Source organism: Rhincodon typus, chromosome 18 (genome assembly GCF_021869965.1).
Source record: "Rhincodon typus isolate 14 chromosome 18, sRhiTyp1.1, whole genome shotgun sequence".
Taxonomy (NCBI): Eukaryota; Metazoa; Chordata; class Chondrichthyes; order Orectolobiformes; family Rhincodontidae; genus Rhincodon; species Rhincodon typus.
Genome location: NC_063349.1, coordinates 42870038 through 42886092, shown reverse-complemented (window position 1 = coordinate 42886092; position 16055 = coordinate 42870038). Strand labels below are relative to the sequence as shown.

The 16055-nt window shown below is 43.6% G+C and overlaps 1 protein-coding gene across 1 annotated transcript in view; it reads right to left on the bottom strand.

The window, feature by feature from the left end:
- Positions 1-5888: 5888 nt before the first annotated feature.
- ano3 (anoctamin 3) overlaps positions 5889-16055 on the bottom strand; it is a 118225-nt gene continuing 108058 nt past the window's right edge. The window contains exons 16-19 of the mRNA XM_048607626.1: positions 12812-12848; positions 10686-10797; positions 8317-8374; positions 5889-5990 (exon numbers count right to left, since the gene is read on the bottom strand). Of these exons, the coding sequence (XP_048463583.1) occupies positions 5889-5990; positions 8317-8374; positions 10686-10797; positions 12812-12848 (309 nt within the window). The remainder of the gene's footprint in view (positions 5991-8316; positions 8375-10685; positions 10798-12811; positions 12849-16055) is intronic.

Here is a 16055-nt window from a genome sequence, read left to right as displayed (position 1 = left end):
AGGCCCGAAACGTCAGCCTCTCTGCTCCTATGATGCTGCTTGGCCTGCTGTGTTCATCCAGCCCTGCACCTTGTTGACTTGAAGTGGAATGGCTGAGTGGGCAGTGAACTATAAACAAAAATAAATTAAATACTTTCATAGATCCCTCACCCCTTTCCATGCCCCCATAGATATAGCCAGTCTCTCTGTTGAACACGTGTGCCACACTGGCCTGTCCCTTATCCAAAATGCCCTGATGAAAAGAATGCAGAAGTGCACTTGATCTTAGATCCTCAGTACTAGTTGTAACGATAGCTACCTCCATGCTACCGGGCTTAAAACACTACAAACAAGGAGTTCATATCTGCACTATGTTCAGAAAATCCCTTGGGCAATCTCTTCAGTTTCCCAATTGGTTACTTCCACCATAGCCAGGAGAATTAACTCAGTTTGGGTTCAAGTTAATTCAGCCCCATAAAGTGCAGTCCATAAGGAATAGGGAAAACCTGTACCTTACATGGGTCAATACAGTATTAAAACAATGTATGCATACTTCAGTATCTAATGTAGGAAGAGTGCATTAGATTGTAATCTAAATAATTTCCATTCAAACTCCTTCCTAATGTCCTGTCAACACTTGTTACTGACTGAATTGGTCATTTCGGATAGTGATTGCTACATATTGAAATTAAAAAACATAACAGTTAATGGTTATGATGCTAGTCACTAATTGAGATTGCAAACATGTTTCATGAATTAAATAATAAGAAATAATAATGTAAACCTGGCTTACTCATCTCCAAATATTCATCAAACAGGCCATAAGCATTCATTGGCTGTAGATTGTAATCCTTCTCCCATTGTGGGAGGATTGGTTTGCCATTATTGCCGTGCTGCTGTCTTAATTTTCTCCTTGTCCACCAGTTCTGAATAAGCCTGTGGATGAAGGTAAAACAAGCGCCATTGATGGATGTAATTAACACACAAAAACATATCACAAGCAGCTTTACCACAGGCTAGAAAACAGACACCACCCTTTTTCACTATATTTCATGGGTGCATTCCTTCAATCCTTTGATTAAAACTAGCACAGCACTGTATTTTCTATAAAAGAAAGCCACAGATTAAAATCCTGATCTAAGAGGGAGGGATTGCAAAAAGGTGCTTGAAAAGGAGAGTGAATGCAATAGTGAGTGCATGCAAACATGTGGCTATGAGTGAGTGCAGAGAGAGACTTCCAGAGTTAAGGGCCTACGCAGCTGTCAACATGGCTGTTCATTTTGTATTCCCACTGTTGTTGAGTTCAGTCCCACATTTTCCAATGGGATTGTGACAAATTCTCATCTCTCTTCAAACAGGAGTCCCCTATTTGTTCTCACTTTGCTACCCTTGCACCACATGCCTTCCCATCCCTGTTCAACGTGTTCCCTGATCGCCATTGGAATGCTAATACAGCTTTTCTTTTATTTGCACTGTTGAACATTTTATAATCAAATATTTCTCTTTAGGAAAATAAATTCCTGCAATGTCCTTAATTCATAAGTCTTTTATCCTGACTATTGATTCGCCAACCAGGGGAAACCATCTTTCGCTGTTTCTCTCCCAAAGTCATAAAAACTTTAATCATTTGTATTATTAAATCCACCAAACAGGAGACCCAATTCATTTTTATGCCCCTCTATAAAATGCTGTTATATATGACGCATGGATGAGGCATTCCACTCCCGTAACCCTATTCCCAATTCCTTAGCCTCCGCCGCATCTGTTCCTAGGATGAGGTATTCCACTCCCGTACATCTCAGATGTCCTTGTTTTTCAAGGACCGCAACTTCCCCCTCCCAGTGGTCGAGAACACCCTCCACCGTGTCTCCCACATTTCCCACAACTCATCCCTCACACCCCGTCCCCGCAATAACAACCAAAAGAGAATCCCCCTCGTCCTCACGTACCATCCCACCAACCTCCGGATCCAACGCATCATCCTCCGACACTTCCGCCATCTGCAATCCGACCCCACCACCAAAAGACATCTTTCCCTCCCCACCCTTATCTGCTTTCCGGAGGGACCACTCTCTCCAGGACTCCCTTGTCCGCTCCACACTCCCCTCCAGCCCCACCACACCCGGCACTTTTCCCTGCAACCGGAGGAAGTGCTACACCTGCCCCCATACCTCCTCCCTCACCCCCATCCCAGGCCCCAAGAAGACTTTCCACATCAAGCAGATGTTCACCTGCACATCTGCCAATGTGGTATACTGCATCCGCTGTACCCGGTGTGGCTTCCTCTACATCGGGGAAACCAAGCGGAGGCTCGGGGACCGCTTTGCAGAACACCTACGCTCGGTTCACAACAAACAACTGCACCTCCCAGTCGTGAACCATTTCAACTCCCCCTCCCATTCTTCAGACATCATGTCCATCCTGGGCCTCCTGCAGTGCCACAACGATGCCACCCGAAGGTTGCAGGAACAGCAACTCATATTCCGCTTGGGAACCCTGCAGCCCAATGGTATCGATGTGGACTTCACAAGCTTCAAGATCTCCCCTCCCCCTACCGCATCCTAAAACCAGCCCTGCTCGTCCCCGCCTCCCTAACCTGTTCTTCCTCCCACCTATCCCCTCCCACCTCAAGCCCCACCCCCATCTCCTACCTACTAACCTCATCCCGCCCCCTTGACCTGTCTGTCCTATCCCCTCCCTAACTCCCCACCTACACACCTTTACTGGCTCCATCCCCGCCTCTTCGACCTGTCTGTTTCCTCTCCACCTATCTTCTCCTCTATCCGCCTCCCCCTCTCTCCCTATTTATTTCAGAACCCCCTTCCCCTCCCCCATTTCTGAAGAAGGGTCTAGGGCCGAAACGTCAGCCTCTCTGCTCCTATGATGCTGCTTGGCCTGCTGTGTTCATCCAGCTCTGCACCTTGTTGTCTCTACATACAGATGAATCTATTTTTGCAGACAGTTAAAATTTATCTCCTGTAATCCCTTTTTTGACAAGTGGTCTTTACTTTCCCCTCTGTACTGGTAAGAGAAAAGTGGACGACTTTGCAATTCTCCATAGCCATTCCAGAAGGGGCAAGACATTTACATTTTCCTTCCACTGCTGTTTGTGGGATCGTGCTGTGTAAAACTTGGCAGCCACATCTATTTGTGACAGGAGTGGCCACACATCAGAATTAATACATTTGTCACAAAGTGTATTATGGTGCCAGCACATAAAGGTGCTATATAAGTGTAGGTTCTTTTGGCTATCATGTTACCATGCTGAGAACCAGAGACTGGAAAGTCTACACACAGATCTTTGCCCAGTGATCATTGATGGCAATTTCTGTTCAATGACTCACTCTGAAGATAGTTATTCTTTCGGTTAGGGACAGCATGTGGCTGCTTCAATGCAACAGCAAGAGACCACTAAAGCAGTTCAACATCCCTGCCTAAAGCAGTCAATCAATTTAAATAAAAAAAACATTTGCTGTGAGATAGCTTAAATTGGCAACGATGTGCAAATTCATATATTCCAACCTCTCAAGGGGAGGCTAATAATAGAGCTTGGGGAAAAGATGGCAGAGGCACTAACCATAATTTTCCAAATATCTTTTTGGCAGCCCTCTGGAACCTGGTAGCAACAGAAAAGAAAAAAAACAGAAGAGAGTTTGTGTGAGAGAAAGGAGAGGGTGGTGATGATAAAGTTCCATTAGATGATGAGAGGATGGGTTTCTTGAAAATGAATGGAGCTGTCATTAAAGTTATTATAGGAAGATTTTAAAAGGATTAATAGTGAAAATAGTTTGTACTGGTTAGTGAATCAGGAACCCAGGAGTACAGACTGGGGCAAGGTAATTGGATTAAAGTCAATCATTTTGATTGAAGAGCTAGCACCAGTACCAGGCTCAGTGGGCTGAATGGCCAAATGTCTGAGTTTTCACAGCTCTACTGAATGAAAAAAAAACATCCCCCCCCACCCCACCAGCACAATTGGCTCTGCTTTTAGCTCACTGGAGCCTAAACTCAGACGCACCCCTCCCCCAAACCTTTTGTCTACCCTTCTCTCTCCTCCTTTCAAACACTCCTTAAAATCTACCTTGTTGACCAAGTTTTGTTCTTCTTTCCTCACGTGGCTCAGTACCACAATTCCATGAAGCATCTCAAGAAGCTTCAGCATAGTCAAAGTTGGTGTAAAAGTACAGAGTCATTGCATTGATTCTTTTCTTTCTTGCCTTCAGTGAGCATGCATGTTCTCAGGAATATAAACTCGCCCACCACTTGCACCTCTGTATCGAAGCTCATTTCTACTTGCTTTCCTTCATGTCTTGTTCAGCCCAAGGTGTGAACTACCACCTCCAGGTAGCTAGTGTTTCACCCCTGTTTAGTCTTCCTGCTCCTCCACCAGCAAAGGCCACAGAGAGAGGAGTAACAATGTCCTCGTTTTAAAGGGGCAGCTGGTAGCATAACAGCAATGCCATTTGTGCAGCTATCTTAAGGCTAATGTTCGGGGGACAGGAGTTTAAACCCCAAGATGGCAAATGATGAAATTTCAATTCAATTTAAAGAAAAGTCTGGAATTAAAATCCCATCCTAGGGGTTAAATTTTAGAGAAGGAAATCTGCCATCCTTATCTGGTCTGGCATATATTTGATTCCAGACCCACAGCAAAGTGGTTGACTCTTAACTGTCCTCTGGATAAATCAGGAATGGGCAGTAGATGCCAGGTTAGTCAGCAATGCTCACATCCCACGAACAGATTAAAGAAAAATTTCCATTCTGGGACTTCCATTCAGGTCACGAAATGAAGTGACCAGGTAAACCCCAGGAATCTATCACCTGTTCTCTTGCAGTGATTTGTTGGGACACACTTCCAAAGACTTCATACACCATATGATCACTGAAGGGAAAATCCAGTAGGGAGATTCACTCACTCAATTCATAGAGCTCCCAATTCCCAGTTTTTAAAATTTTAGAAAAGTCAGGAGCTCGCCAAACCAAGTCTCAATATCCTCTGGAGAAAGATTCCTGCTGGGGCCAGAGTCTTGGAAAGAAGTTACCTCATCTGTCAGTCCGAATTCCTTCACTCAATCAACATTGTAGAGTCCAAAACAAGCAAAAAGACCAGTGAGAAAAATCAATTACATGCACAATACTAGAACACAAACCTGTTAGCTAAAGGAAAGCAAGGTAATCTAAAACAGTTGTAGCACATCCAGAATATTGGATCTTAGCAGTTCAGTTACGACTCTGGCTAGCTTTTTCCTTCGAGGCAGTGGGAAATGGGTTCAAAATGAAGAGAAGACCCAGTGGAGAGGAGGGAAGTTACATTTCTGCCACCCTCTGGATTTTCACCTCATCTTCTTACACATTCCATCAATGGATCTGACCATTCCAAGCACAGGCCCAGTATTGTTATGGAAACTAGGCAGAATGGTCAAAAAGGAGAAGGTGGTGATCACCCTAACCTCATTCCTCCTCTTTTCAGGATGATACCAAAATCAGTGGGTGGTGGGGGGGTGCAACATCTCAAGAATAGGGGTGAACCAATGCTGACTAGACAGGGTCAGGCCTTCCAGGGGTCAACCTCACACTCCTGTTTCCTGCCTCCATTTCCAAACACCGACTCACTAAATTTGGGTTTTCTTTTTTTAAAAAAAAAAAAAAAAACAAAAAAGAGGGAGGGGGGGTGGGGTGGCAGTGCTATGCTCCACATCTGGAGTGAATTGGCAGATCTGGAAATGCAAGGGCAGCTACAGATGAGCCACATTGTAAAATAGGGTCAGTGACCAATATCTGCCAGTTTAATATTAAATGTGAAGCAGACTAGCCAGCAACGGTCCTCAGGATTTGTTGGGCTGATAACGAAGTGTGAGTACAGAAAAAGCAGAATTGGCTTCCACGCAAGCCACTAACCAGGCATTTACTTACGGGTAGCCAAGCTCCATGAAGTTGTTCCAGCTCTGTTTCAACACCATGATGATTCCCAATTGCAAACACAGATCGATAAAACAACCACTTGGGTGGCACTGCAAATGAAGATTAAAAAGCAGGGCATGAGGCCAGAACATTAAACAAACAAGTTACAGAACATTCTGGCTCAATGGGAAACTCACCCCAAAAATCAAAGGCACAGCTTCCAGTCCCATTCTGAAGTCTCCCATGGACAGGACTGAAGGGAATGCCATGCCATTATTAAAGTGGGACACTTGTCCTCCCCAGTAAATGTAAGAGATGCCACAAGCACTATTTGGAAGAGAAAGAGTAGGCACATGCATCCCAGAATCCCAAGGCCTATAGTTATACCTCAACCCACATCTCCAAGCGCAAAGTGATCTGGCCTTTGTCACTTTGCTGCTTGTGGGAGCTTGCTTCCTGCAAATTGGTTGCCATGTTTCCTATAATACAACATTGTCTAACACTTGAGTTCTTCAGCTTTGAAGTATTGTAAGATGCCCCGAGGTCATGAAAAGAGCTACATAAATACAAGGAGATTCAGTTTGCAGTGATGCAAAGGTTGAATTGAAAAGTAAAGTTACTTAATATCTACTTCTAATACCCCATTTATTTGATTTTAGTAATGGTCAACTTAATGAGACCATTCTATTACTGGGAAAATTTTTTATTCAGTCCAGGTTCAAGAGAGAAGGATAGTAATGGAAGAGAAAGTTAGAGTAGGATAAAAAAAAGTGTGAGTAGAGAAATGGATAAAAGTGAAATATAGGGGAGAAAAAGAGAAAACGAAAAGCATGAGGCAAGGAGTGTGTCAGTGAAAGAGAAAGACTAAGTGAAGGGAGATGGACAAGCAAAGAATATGGATTGGAAACTGGTCAGATTCAACTGGAGATCAACTCCTCCTGAATACCAATTACATAGCAGCCAATGACAGGCAGACATTGTCACCCATTTATCATAGCGATGGACACTGCTCACATTCCCTTAGTTAGGCCAAGAGGCAGATTGCTAAACAGTTTTCAACTGTTTTCAAAAGATACACCCACTGTGGAAGTTCAGTCACTGCACTATCAAAATTCACACAAAACACCTTTCTCCTATTGTTCTTAAAGCATTAATGGCGGTATCTCAATATCAAAACATTTGATCAACACCAAGTACTTTGTTGGCCATCAGCTGGTGACACACTGGGATCCCATACGCCCAATTCAGCCACGAACTCAAACTGATCATTATCCCTTAGTCAAGTGATTTTTGTGGTCAGTTTGGCAATTTTGCATTTTCTTCATGCTGCCCATCAGATCAAAATTCAGAGCCTTCAGAATCCCAACCTCACTGCATCACCCAAGGTATACCATGACAAAGAGCTCATTTCTTAATACGAAAAGACGAAAGAGCACAGTCTGGTTTTCTTTAAAGCTCTTATCAACTCCTCCATCTCATGTTGACAGTATTAATTCCAACATTATAGCCAGTTTTGGCACAGTTATCTTTTAGACAGTTAGATAAGCTTCAAAGTATCTTTTAGACTGTTTACACATATCTATTAGGATTAGGACTATGACAATCAGGGTTCCCTGGTCATTCCAGACTGTCCCATATAATTGTGAAACCTTGTGCTACTCATCCTATCTAGGGCAATGTGGTGAGAGAATGAGAGAAGACTTGAGGAGATCCACTCTGTTAAGCCTCATCAAAATCTGTTACGTTTCAATGACAGGAACCTTCATTCTCTTAAGCTTTAACCAACAAAAGCCTAACCTGTTTAGTTGCTCTTGATTAGTCAACCACTTCATCCTAGGAATCGGCCGAGTGAATTTCAAATTGTCTCCAATGCCAATATACCCTTCCTTAAATACAAGGATCAGAAAATGAAGAACTAAACAGTACATAGTACTCCCAGTGCAGCCTCAACCATACTCCGCACAGAGATGTAACAAGACTTGCACATTTTTAAACTCCAACCCCCTGCAAAAAAAGGCCATGTTTTGTTTGTCACTTTAATTACTTGCTGAATAAAGAATAACCAATCTGTAAAGCAGAGTGAGGAGCTTACAAGAGATCCAGTTAAATCTTCATATGTGGAGCAGATTGCAAGTTAACTCTACATTTTGAGGCAAATATTGGAACAAATCTGGGAGAAAAATAAATCAGTGAGACAAGAAAAAAGGTAGGGTTTGGGCACTCCAAAAGGTGTTCGTTCAGTGCACAGGGCAACGCGAAGTGTTATTGGTGTTTGAGAAACTGGTGAAGAACAAAAATTGACCTGCACACCTGCCGTCTTCTTGCTAGACAATAAAGGAAGTAAGACACACATTTAAAATGTATTAACATCTGTAAAATGTGACTGTGGGTTGTAACTTTCCCATGCAATATATTATTCCAGTTTGAGTTACTAACCTCCTCCAACCTCCACTTGTTCAAGACTCTCAGATAGGCTCCTGGGCGTCCTGTTAATCTGCAATAAAAGCATAATCATCAACTTATCAGCAGCACATCACAAAATACCTGCTTAGCAGCAAAGACAAAGGCAGATTTCTTCTCCTTCAAGAGCAAAAAGACGAATTAAATTTCAATTAAAAATGGGCAGTTGACAACATTTTGTTGCTAGAATTCAAATGAGTTCAAATACAGGAATTGTAGAAACTGCCCAATCAACATGCTGTACTGTGGCTCAGTGGTTAGCACTGCTACCTCACAGCACCAGGAGCCTGGGTTCAATTCTAACCTCGGGTGACTGTTTGTGTGGAATTTGTATAGTCTCCCCATGTTTGCGTGAGTTTCTGCTGGGCAATCCAGTTTCCTTCCCCAGTCCAAAGATATGCAAGTTAGGTGGATTGGCCATGCTAAATTGCCCCATAGTGTCCAAGGAGTGCAGGGTTATGGGGATAGGGTAGGGGGGGGTTTCGGAGGGTCAGTGCGGATTCCATGGGTTGAATGGCCTCTTTTCACAAATGTAGGGATTCTAGGATTCCACGAACATGCACCTTTAGGCTCAGTTTTTGCACTGGCTGGTCAGAGTGGGCTGTTCAGTGTAAGAGTGTGCGCACTAGTGAGTGTGCGCACTAGTGAGTGAGCAAGCGAGCGCACTGGAAAGCAAACGAGCGAGCGTGCGCGCACTGGTGAGTGAGCGAGCGAGAGAGAGAATGAGCACAAGACACACCTGTGGGAACATGGGTCACACAGCAAGAATGTGTGCATGGAATCCTTTAACATGGGGAGGTTGTTATTCTGCAACTAGTACACAATTCTGGCAGAACAGAAAGGGATCCTGCTGTTATCACCTGCAATAGGCACACTAGGAAGATCTACAGATGGATACAGATTTGCTCTTAGTACAGCAGAACCATTTACTGCTATTGGCACCTTCTCTTTCTGTCTCTGCTCTACTGTGTCCTTTGATCTAGGCACTTTACCCCATCTGTCCCTCTTACTCCTCCTCCCTATCATCTTAATAGGATAAAACATCCATTTGCTGACCCCTTTCAGTTTTGAAAACATCAGACTCAATGTTTTTATTTCAGTTCTCCAACATCTGCAAAAGTTTGCTTTCATTATTTGATAATTCAAACTGTCTGGCTACACTATGACACCTTATTAATGTTCTGAAGTGAGACCGAGCGTGGATTTTCCACCCCGGAGTTGGCAGCACTATCATTGTGCTACAAGACACACATCACATCACATCACAGGGCTCGAATCCTCTTTGGCTTGTATCACACTTACATTTGTGGTCTCCTGTGCCTTGGAGAACTTGGTGGCCCACAGAGGCAAGCCCAAGTGAAGGAACATCAATGGGATGCCAAGCAAGTGTGATCTCAAAAATCTATCTTCTACCAAACTTGTGTTTGCTTGCTAATAACTCCTTGCATAGCTCTGTTTCATTATGCAACCATAAACCACTCTAGTACTTTTAACAAGGTAAAATGTTCAAGAAAAGTTTTTTTTTGGATATAATGAGTACATAAATCAATTCCACAATCGGAATTAATATTCCTGCTTCCTACAAGGAAGGGAAGATCATAATGTAAAAATATTTAATTGATAGCTGTAAAGATTATGTAGGAGCATGATTGAATGAACACATTAATTTACAAATTGTCCTGCAAGCAGTAGCCTTCGGTGTAAATTCCAACCTAGCAGCTTATGAATTTAAATGTCATTAATAAATGTGGAATCGAGAGCCAGTCTCAGTGATGATGACCCTGATAACTATCAATTGTTTTAAAAATCTACAATGGCTCACAAATTCCCTTCAGGGAAGGAAGGGAATTTGCCATCCTTACCTGGTCTGACCTACAAGTGACTCCAGACCCACAGTAATGTCAGAGTCATACAGCATGGAAACAGACCCTTCGGTCCAACTCGTCATGCTGACCAGATATCCTAAATTAATCCAGTCCCATTTGCTAGCATTTGGCCCAAATCCCTCTAAACCCATCCTGTTCATATACCCATCCAGATGCCTTTTAAATGTTGTAATTGTACCAGCCTCCACCACTTCCTCAGGCAGCTCATTCCATAAAAGCATCACCCTCTGCATGAGAAATTTACCCCTTACACCCCTATTAAAATCTTTCCCCCCTCACCTTAAACCTCCGCTCTTTAGTTTTGGACTCCAGACTTGGGGGAAAAAAGGGCCTTGACTACACACCCTCTGGTTGTTAAACTCTCGAGTAGATGCCAAATAATATTGACAAATCCTGAACTGCTTTACTGGGGCGCTTTCTGAAAGAAACACAAACCAGCTATTCAAAGAATAGACTTACCTTCCCAGGAAAAATGCTATGTAAAAGGTAGAGCTGTTCAAGTTAACAAACTGAAACAGAAACATTTTTAAAGTGAAGCTGTTCTCCCACTCTGACTCAGTCCGAGGCTGTTCTGTGAAAGAGAAAGAGCAACATAATAGTTCAGCTTTCACTCCTGGGGTTGAGAACTTTTCAATGCAGATATAGTCTTACACTACACATCATTTACCCTTACTTCTCTGGATAATATACTTTCAAGTAACTTACAGAATAACAAATTATCACAGTGCAGGAGGTCATCATTTGGCCCATTGTGTCTGTACTGGCTCTTTGAATATTCAACTCGCCCTCATGCTCTTTTACTGCTATCTCCCTGTAACCCCACATTCTTCCTTTTCAGCTAACAGTCCAATTCTTTGAAATCCTCAATTGAATCCATCTCACCACTCTTCCAAGCAGCGCATTGTTCCAGGCTGTAACCACTTGTTGCATGAGAAATATTTCTCTCATATCACTTAGCCAGTTCCTTTAATCTGCATCTTCTTGTTCTCAATCCTTTCATGAATGGGAACAGTTTCTCCCCAGCCACTCTGTCCATGCTCCTCATGGTTTTGAGCACCCTCAATCTCTTCTTGTCCAAGGAAAACTGTCCTAAATTCTCCAATCTATCTTCATAACTGAAGCTCCTTGGCCCTGGAGCCATTCTTGGAAACTTCTTTGGCAGAGTGTTCCTGGCGTGTAGTGCTCTAGTGTCTTGTACAAGTTCAACACAAGTTCCTTGCTCATTTCCTCCATACCCTGATTAAATTCTGGTAAGACCTAGGATGCTCTATACTTCAGTAAACACTCCCTCAACCTGTTCTACCATCTACCATGACTTTGCCATCCATTGAACTCAATCGATAGAGTTTTGCAAAGCACAAGGCACATTCTCACTGCTTCTGTTGGTTTAAACTACGGGCTTTTGGATACACGTTCTGGAAATTGGTTAGTTAACCCATGTTGTGTCATTCAGTCTAAGATGATTACGAGATACAGATTTTTCTCTACTCAGCAATTACTCTTAAATTGCCCCCTTCTGCTCTGTACAACAAGAAATTCAGATTCCTCACAAGGTCAAGTTGGTGTTTAGCTCTGCTGTGGAGGGGCGTAGAACAGATCCGCACTGCAGAGAGAAATGGTGAAGATGCAGAAAAGGCTGGTGGGTGCAGAAAGAATAGAAAAAAAAAAGAGAAAAAAAAAAGAAATCAGTGGGAAGTCAGCCCCAGTGTCAGCTACACAGTTGGCCATCATTAGCTCAGTTGGCTGGATGGCTGGTTTGCAATGCAGAGTGATGCCAACAGTGTGGGCTCAATTCCCACATTCGCTGAGGTTCCCACGGGAGGGCTGTCCTTTCCAATCTCCTCCCTTTGCTTGAGGTGTAGTGACCCTTGGGTGAAAACACCAGTTATCGCTCTAACCCTATGGCCTGGTAAGACTATGGCGACATCACCTTTACCTCATACATCATGAGTATCACCAAGCTTCCTCATCAGTCCCCTTTATGGAGGGTGATGCATCACGCTCAGGCAAAGGAGAAATAATTTACAAGTGGCAAAACATAAGTTATAGTTTTGAACTCCTTCCAAGTTTGACATCAGCAAACACCAAGAAACCAGTGCCAGACTTCTGCAACAATGGTTTGCAATCTTCAACAAAAGAAAAAGATATTTGGAAATAAAACCAGAGCAGATGAGTTCTTTTAAAAAAAAAAAAACTGTCATGATCTAGAACGCACTACTTGTGAAAAGGCAGTAGAAACAGATTCAACGGTAACTTACAAATGAGAATTGGATAAGAACTCAAGGTGGTGGTTTTCACAGCTTTAAAGAACAGGGAGAGTGGGACTAAATGTATTTTAAATTAAGAAGCAGCAGCACCGAAGCAATGGGCCAAATAGCCTCCCTGTGCTGTATCATTCAACTATCATGTCATACAAATCATAGAATTTTTCCCCTTAACAGTTCATCCTGAGAAGCCTATCTGCTTTTAGTAACTTTCAACCCATGCTCATGATCAAAACTAAACCAGCCTGTCTCTTGGAGATCACACGAATGCTCACTCCAACCTCCCTGATATATAGCATCGGCAAAACCACACGGACTTACCTAAATTGGTCAGAAACAGAGCAACTTTCTCATACAGCTGAAAAACAAACATTTTAGATAAATTATTCTCAAGAAACAAACCTTACTGTGACCAATTTTCAACTTCATGTACGTAGTTTTACCGAAACAGTAGGGTTGTAACCAAACTCTCAGGGGGCAACTTGGCCAAACGGTATCAAGAGACCGTTTGTTAGCTTGCCTCCCCAGCAGTGTAGTCACTGAGTCAAGTCATCTGTGACGAGATGGAGGGGGAATAATCTTAAGATGAAGATAGGATGGTAGGGAGCAAGCATGAGGATTTATCACATCGGAAAACCAAGCTGGGAGGGGGAAAACTGGAGATCTCTAGGATCGACATGGGGGAAGTGAGGTGTGCAAACTGACCCCAAAGTGACTGAGTGCAAGGAGCACCAACAGGAGATGTGTTCTAGTTTCCTACTCCCCTTTGTAGGAAAAAAGGAGCTTCGGCATATCACACTTGAACATCCTGGTTTGAATTAAGATTCTTTCCCATAAGAGGGGAGGAAAATTAGACCATTCAGTCCATCAAGCCTGCTCCACCATTCAAATCATGGCAGATATTTCTCAACTCCAGTCTCCTGCCTTCTCCCCTTACTAATCAAGAACCTCTCGGAGCTAAGTACACACAGTGACATGGCCCCCACAGCCTGCTGGGGTAACGAGTTCCACAGATTCGCCAACTTCTAGCTGAAGAAATTCTCCCTCAACTCATTTCCAAAGGGTCATGCCTTCACCAAGGCTGTTCCCTCAGGTCCTGGTCTCACCTCCTAGTGGAAACATTTTTGCCACATCCACTCTATCCAGGCCTTTCAGTATTCTGTAAGTTTCAATCAGATACCCCCCCCCTCCCCCAATCCTTCTAAACTCTGAGTACAGGCTCCAACTACTCCTCATATGACAAATCCTTCATCCCTGGGATCATTCTCAAATCTCCTCCAAATCCTGTCCAAAGTCAATTTATCCTTCCATAGATATGGGACCCAAAACTGCTCCATATCCCAAATATGGTCTGACCACAGCCTTATACATCCTTAGCTGTACATTTCTGCTCTTGTATTCTAGCCCTCTCAAAATGAATGCTAACATCGAATTTGCCTTCCTAGCTACCAACTGGACCTGCATGTTAACCTTGAGAACCCTAAACTAGGACTCCCAAGTCCCTTTGTTTCATATTTCCAAAGCCTTTCCCCATTTAGAAAATAGTCTACGACTCCATTCTTCTGATCAAAAGTGCATACCCACACACTTTCCTCATACTGTATTCCACCTGCCACTTCTGTGACCACTCCTACAGCCTTGCCATCTCAACACATTGTTGCAAAGTTTGCAGATGACAATGTCAGTTCCTTTGTCCAGATCATTAGTCTATAATGTGACTTGTTGTCACAACACTGACCAGTGAAACTCTACTAGTCACCAGATGCCATCCTGAAAAAAGACCCCTTTATCTCTAATCTGTGCCAATCAGCTAATCCTCTATCCATGACAGTATCTTGCCCCTAATGCCATGGGCTCTTATTGAGCAGCCTCCTTGCAGCACCTTGTCAAAAGCCTTCTAGATATCCAAATAAATCACATCCACTAGCTCTCTTATCTAACTTGCTTGTTATGTCCTCAAAAGAACTCTAACAGATTGGTCAGGCATAACCTTCCTTGACAAAGCTGTGCTGACTCAGCCCCATTTTACAACACAGTATTAGTGGGTTAGTAAATTTGCGGATGACACCAAAGTCAGTGGAGTTGTGGATAGTGCGGAAGGATGTTGCAGGTTACAGAGGGACATAGATAAGCTGCAGAGCTGGGCTGAGAGGTGGCAAATGGAGTTTAATGCAGAAAAGTGTGAGGTGATTCACTTTGGAAGGAGTAACAGGAATACAGAGTACTGGGCTAATGGTAAGATTCTTGGTAGCGTGGATGAGCAGAGAGATCTCGGGTATCCATGTGCATAGATCACTGAAGGTTGCCACCCAGGTTGATAGCGTTGTTAAGGCGGCATACAGTGTGTTAGGTTTTATTGCTAGAGGGATTGAGTTTCGGAGCCATGAGGTCATGTTGCAGCTGTACAAAACTCTGGTGCGGCCGCACTTGGCGTATTGCATACAGTTCTGGTCACCGCATTATAGGAAGGATGTGGAAGCATTGGAAAGGGTGCAGAGGAGATTTACCAGGATGTTGCCTGGTATGGAGGGAAGGTCTTATGAGGAAAGGCTGAGGGACTTGAGGCTGTTTTTGTTAGAGAGAGAAGGTGGTTAAGAGGTGACTTGATAGAGACATACAAGATGATCAGAGGATTAGATAGGGTGGACAGTGGGAGCCTTTTTCCTCGGATGGTGATGGCTAGCACGAGGGGACATAGCTTTAAATTGAAGGCTGATAGATATAGGACAGATGTCAGAGGTAGGTTCTTTACTCAGTAGTAAGGGCGTGGAATGCCCTGCCTGCAAAAGTAGTAGACTCGCCAACTTCAAGGGCATTTAAATGGTCATTGGATAAACATATGGATGATAATGGAATAGTGCAGGTTAGATGGGCTTCAGATTGGTTTCACAGGTCGGCGCAACATCGAGGGCTGAAGGGCCTGTACTGCGCTGTAGCGTTCTATGTTCTCTCTCAAGTACATTGCAATCTCATCCTTAATAACGGACTCTAATAAAAGTCTTATCAATGGCCAAAGTTAGGCTAACCAGCCTATAATTTTCTGTCTTCTGCCTTACACAGGGTGTTATATAGTCATGTTCCAGTCCTCCAGGATCCTGCCTGGCAGATCACCACCAATGCATCCATAACCTCATCTTTCTCCTTGAGAAAGATAGGGGGCAGTCTATCCAGTCCGAGTGATTTATCCACCATCAGACTTTTCAGCTTCCCAAGCATCTTCTCAGTGACAGCCAGTACACTCGCCTCTTCTCCCAACTCTCAGTTCTGGTATACCACTGGTGTCTTCCACCATGAAGGCTGATGCACAGTACCTAATCAGATATTCTAAGTAAAAACCGAAAGAACTGCAGATGCTGTAAATCAGGAACAAAAACAAAGTTACTGGAAAAGCTCAGCAGGTCTGGCAGCATCTGTGAAGGAAAAAACAGAGTTAACGTTTCAGGTCTGGTGACCGTTGTGCAGAACTGGTGGTGGCAGGGTGGGTAGGGTAGGGAGTGAACAATAGGATAGGGCCCAGCGAGAGAGAGCGCGAGAGAGAGAGCGCGAGAGAGAGAGCGCGAGAGAG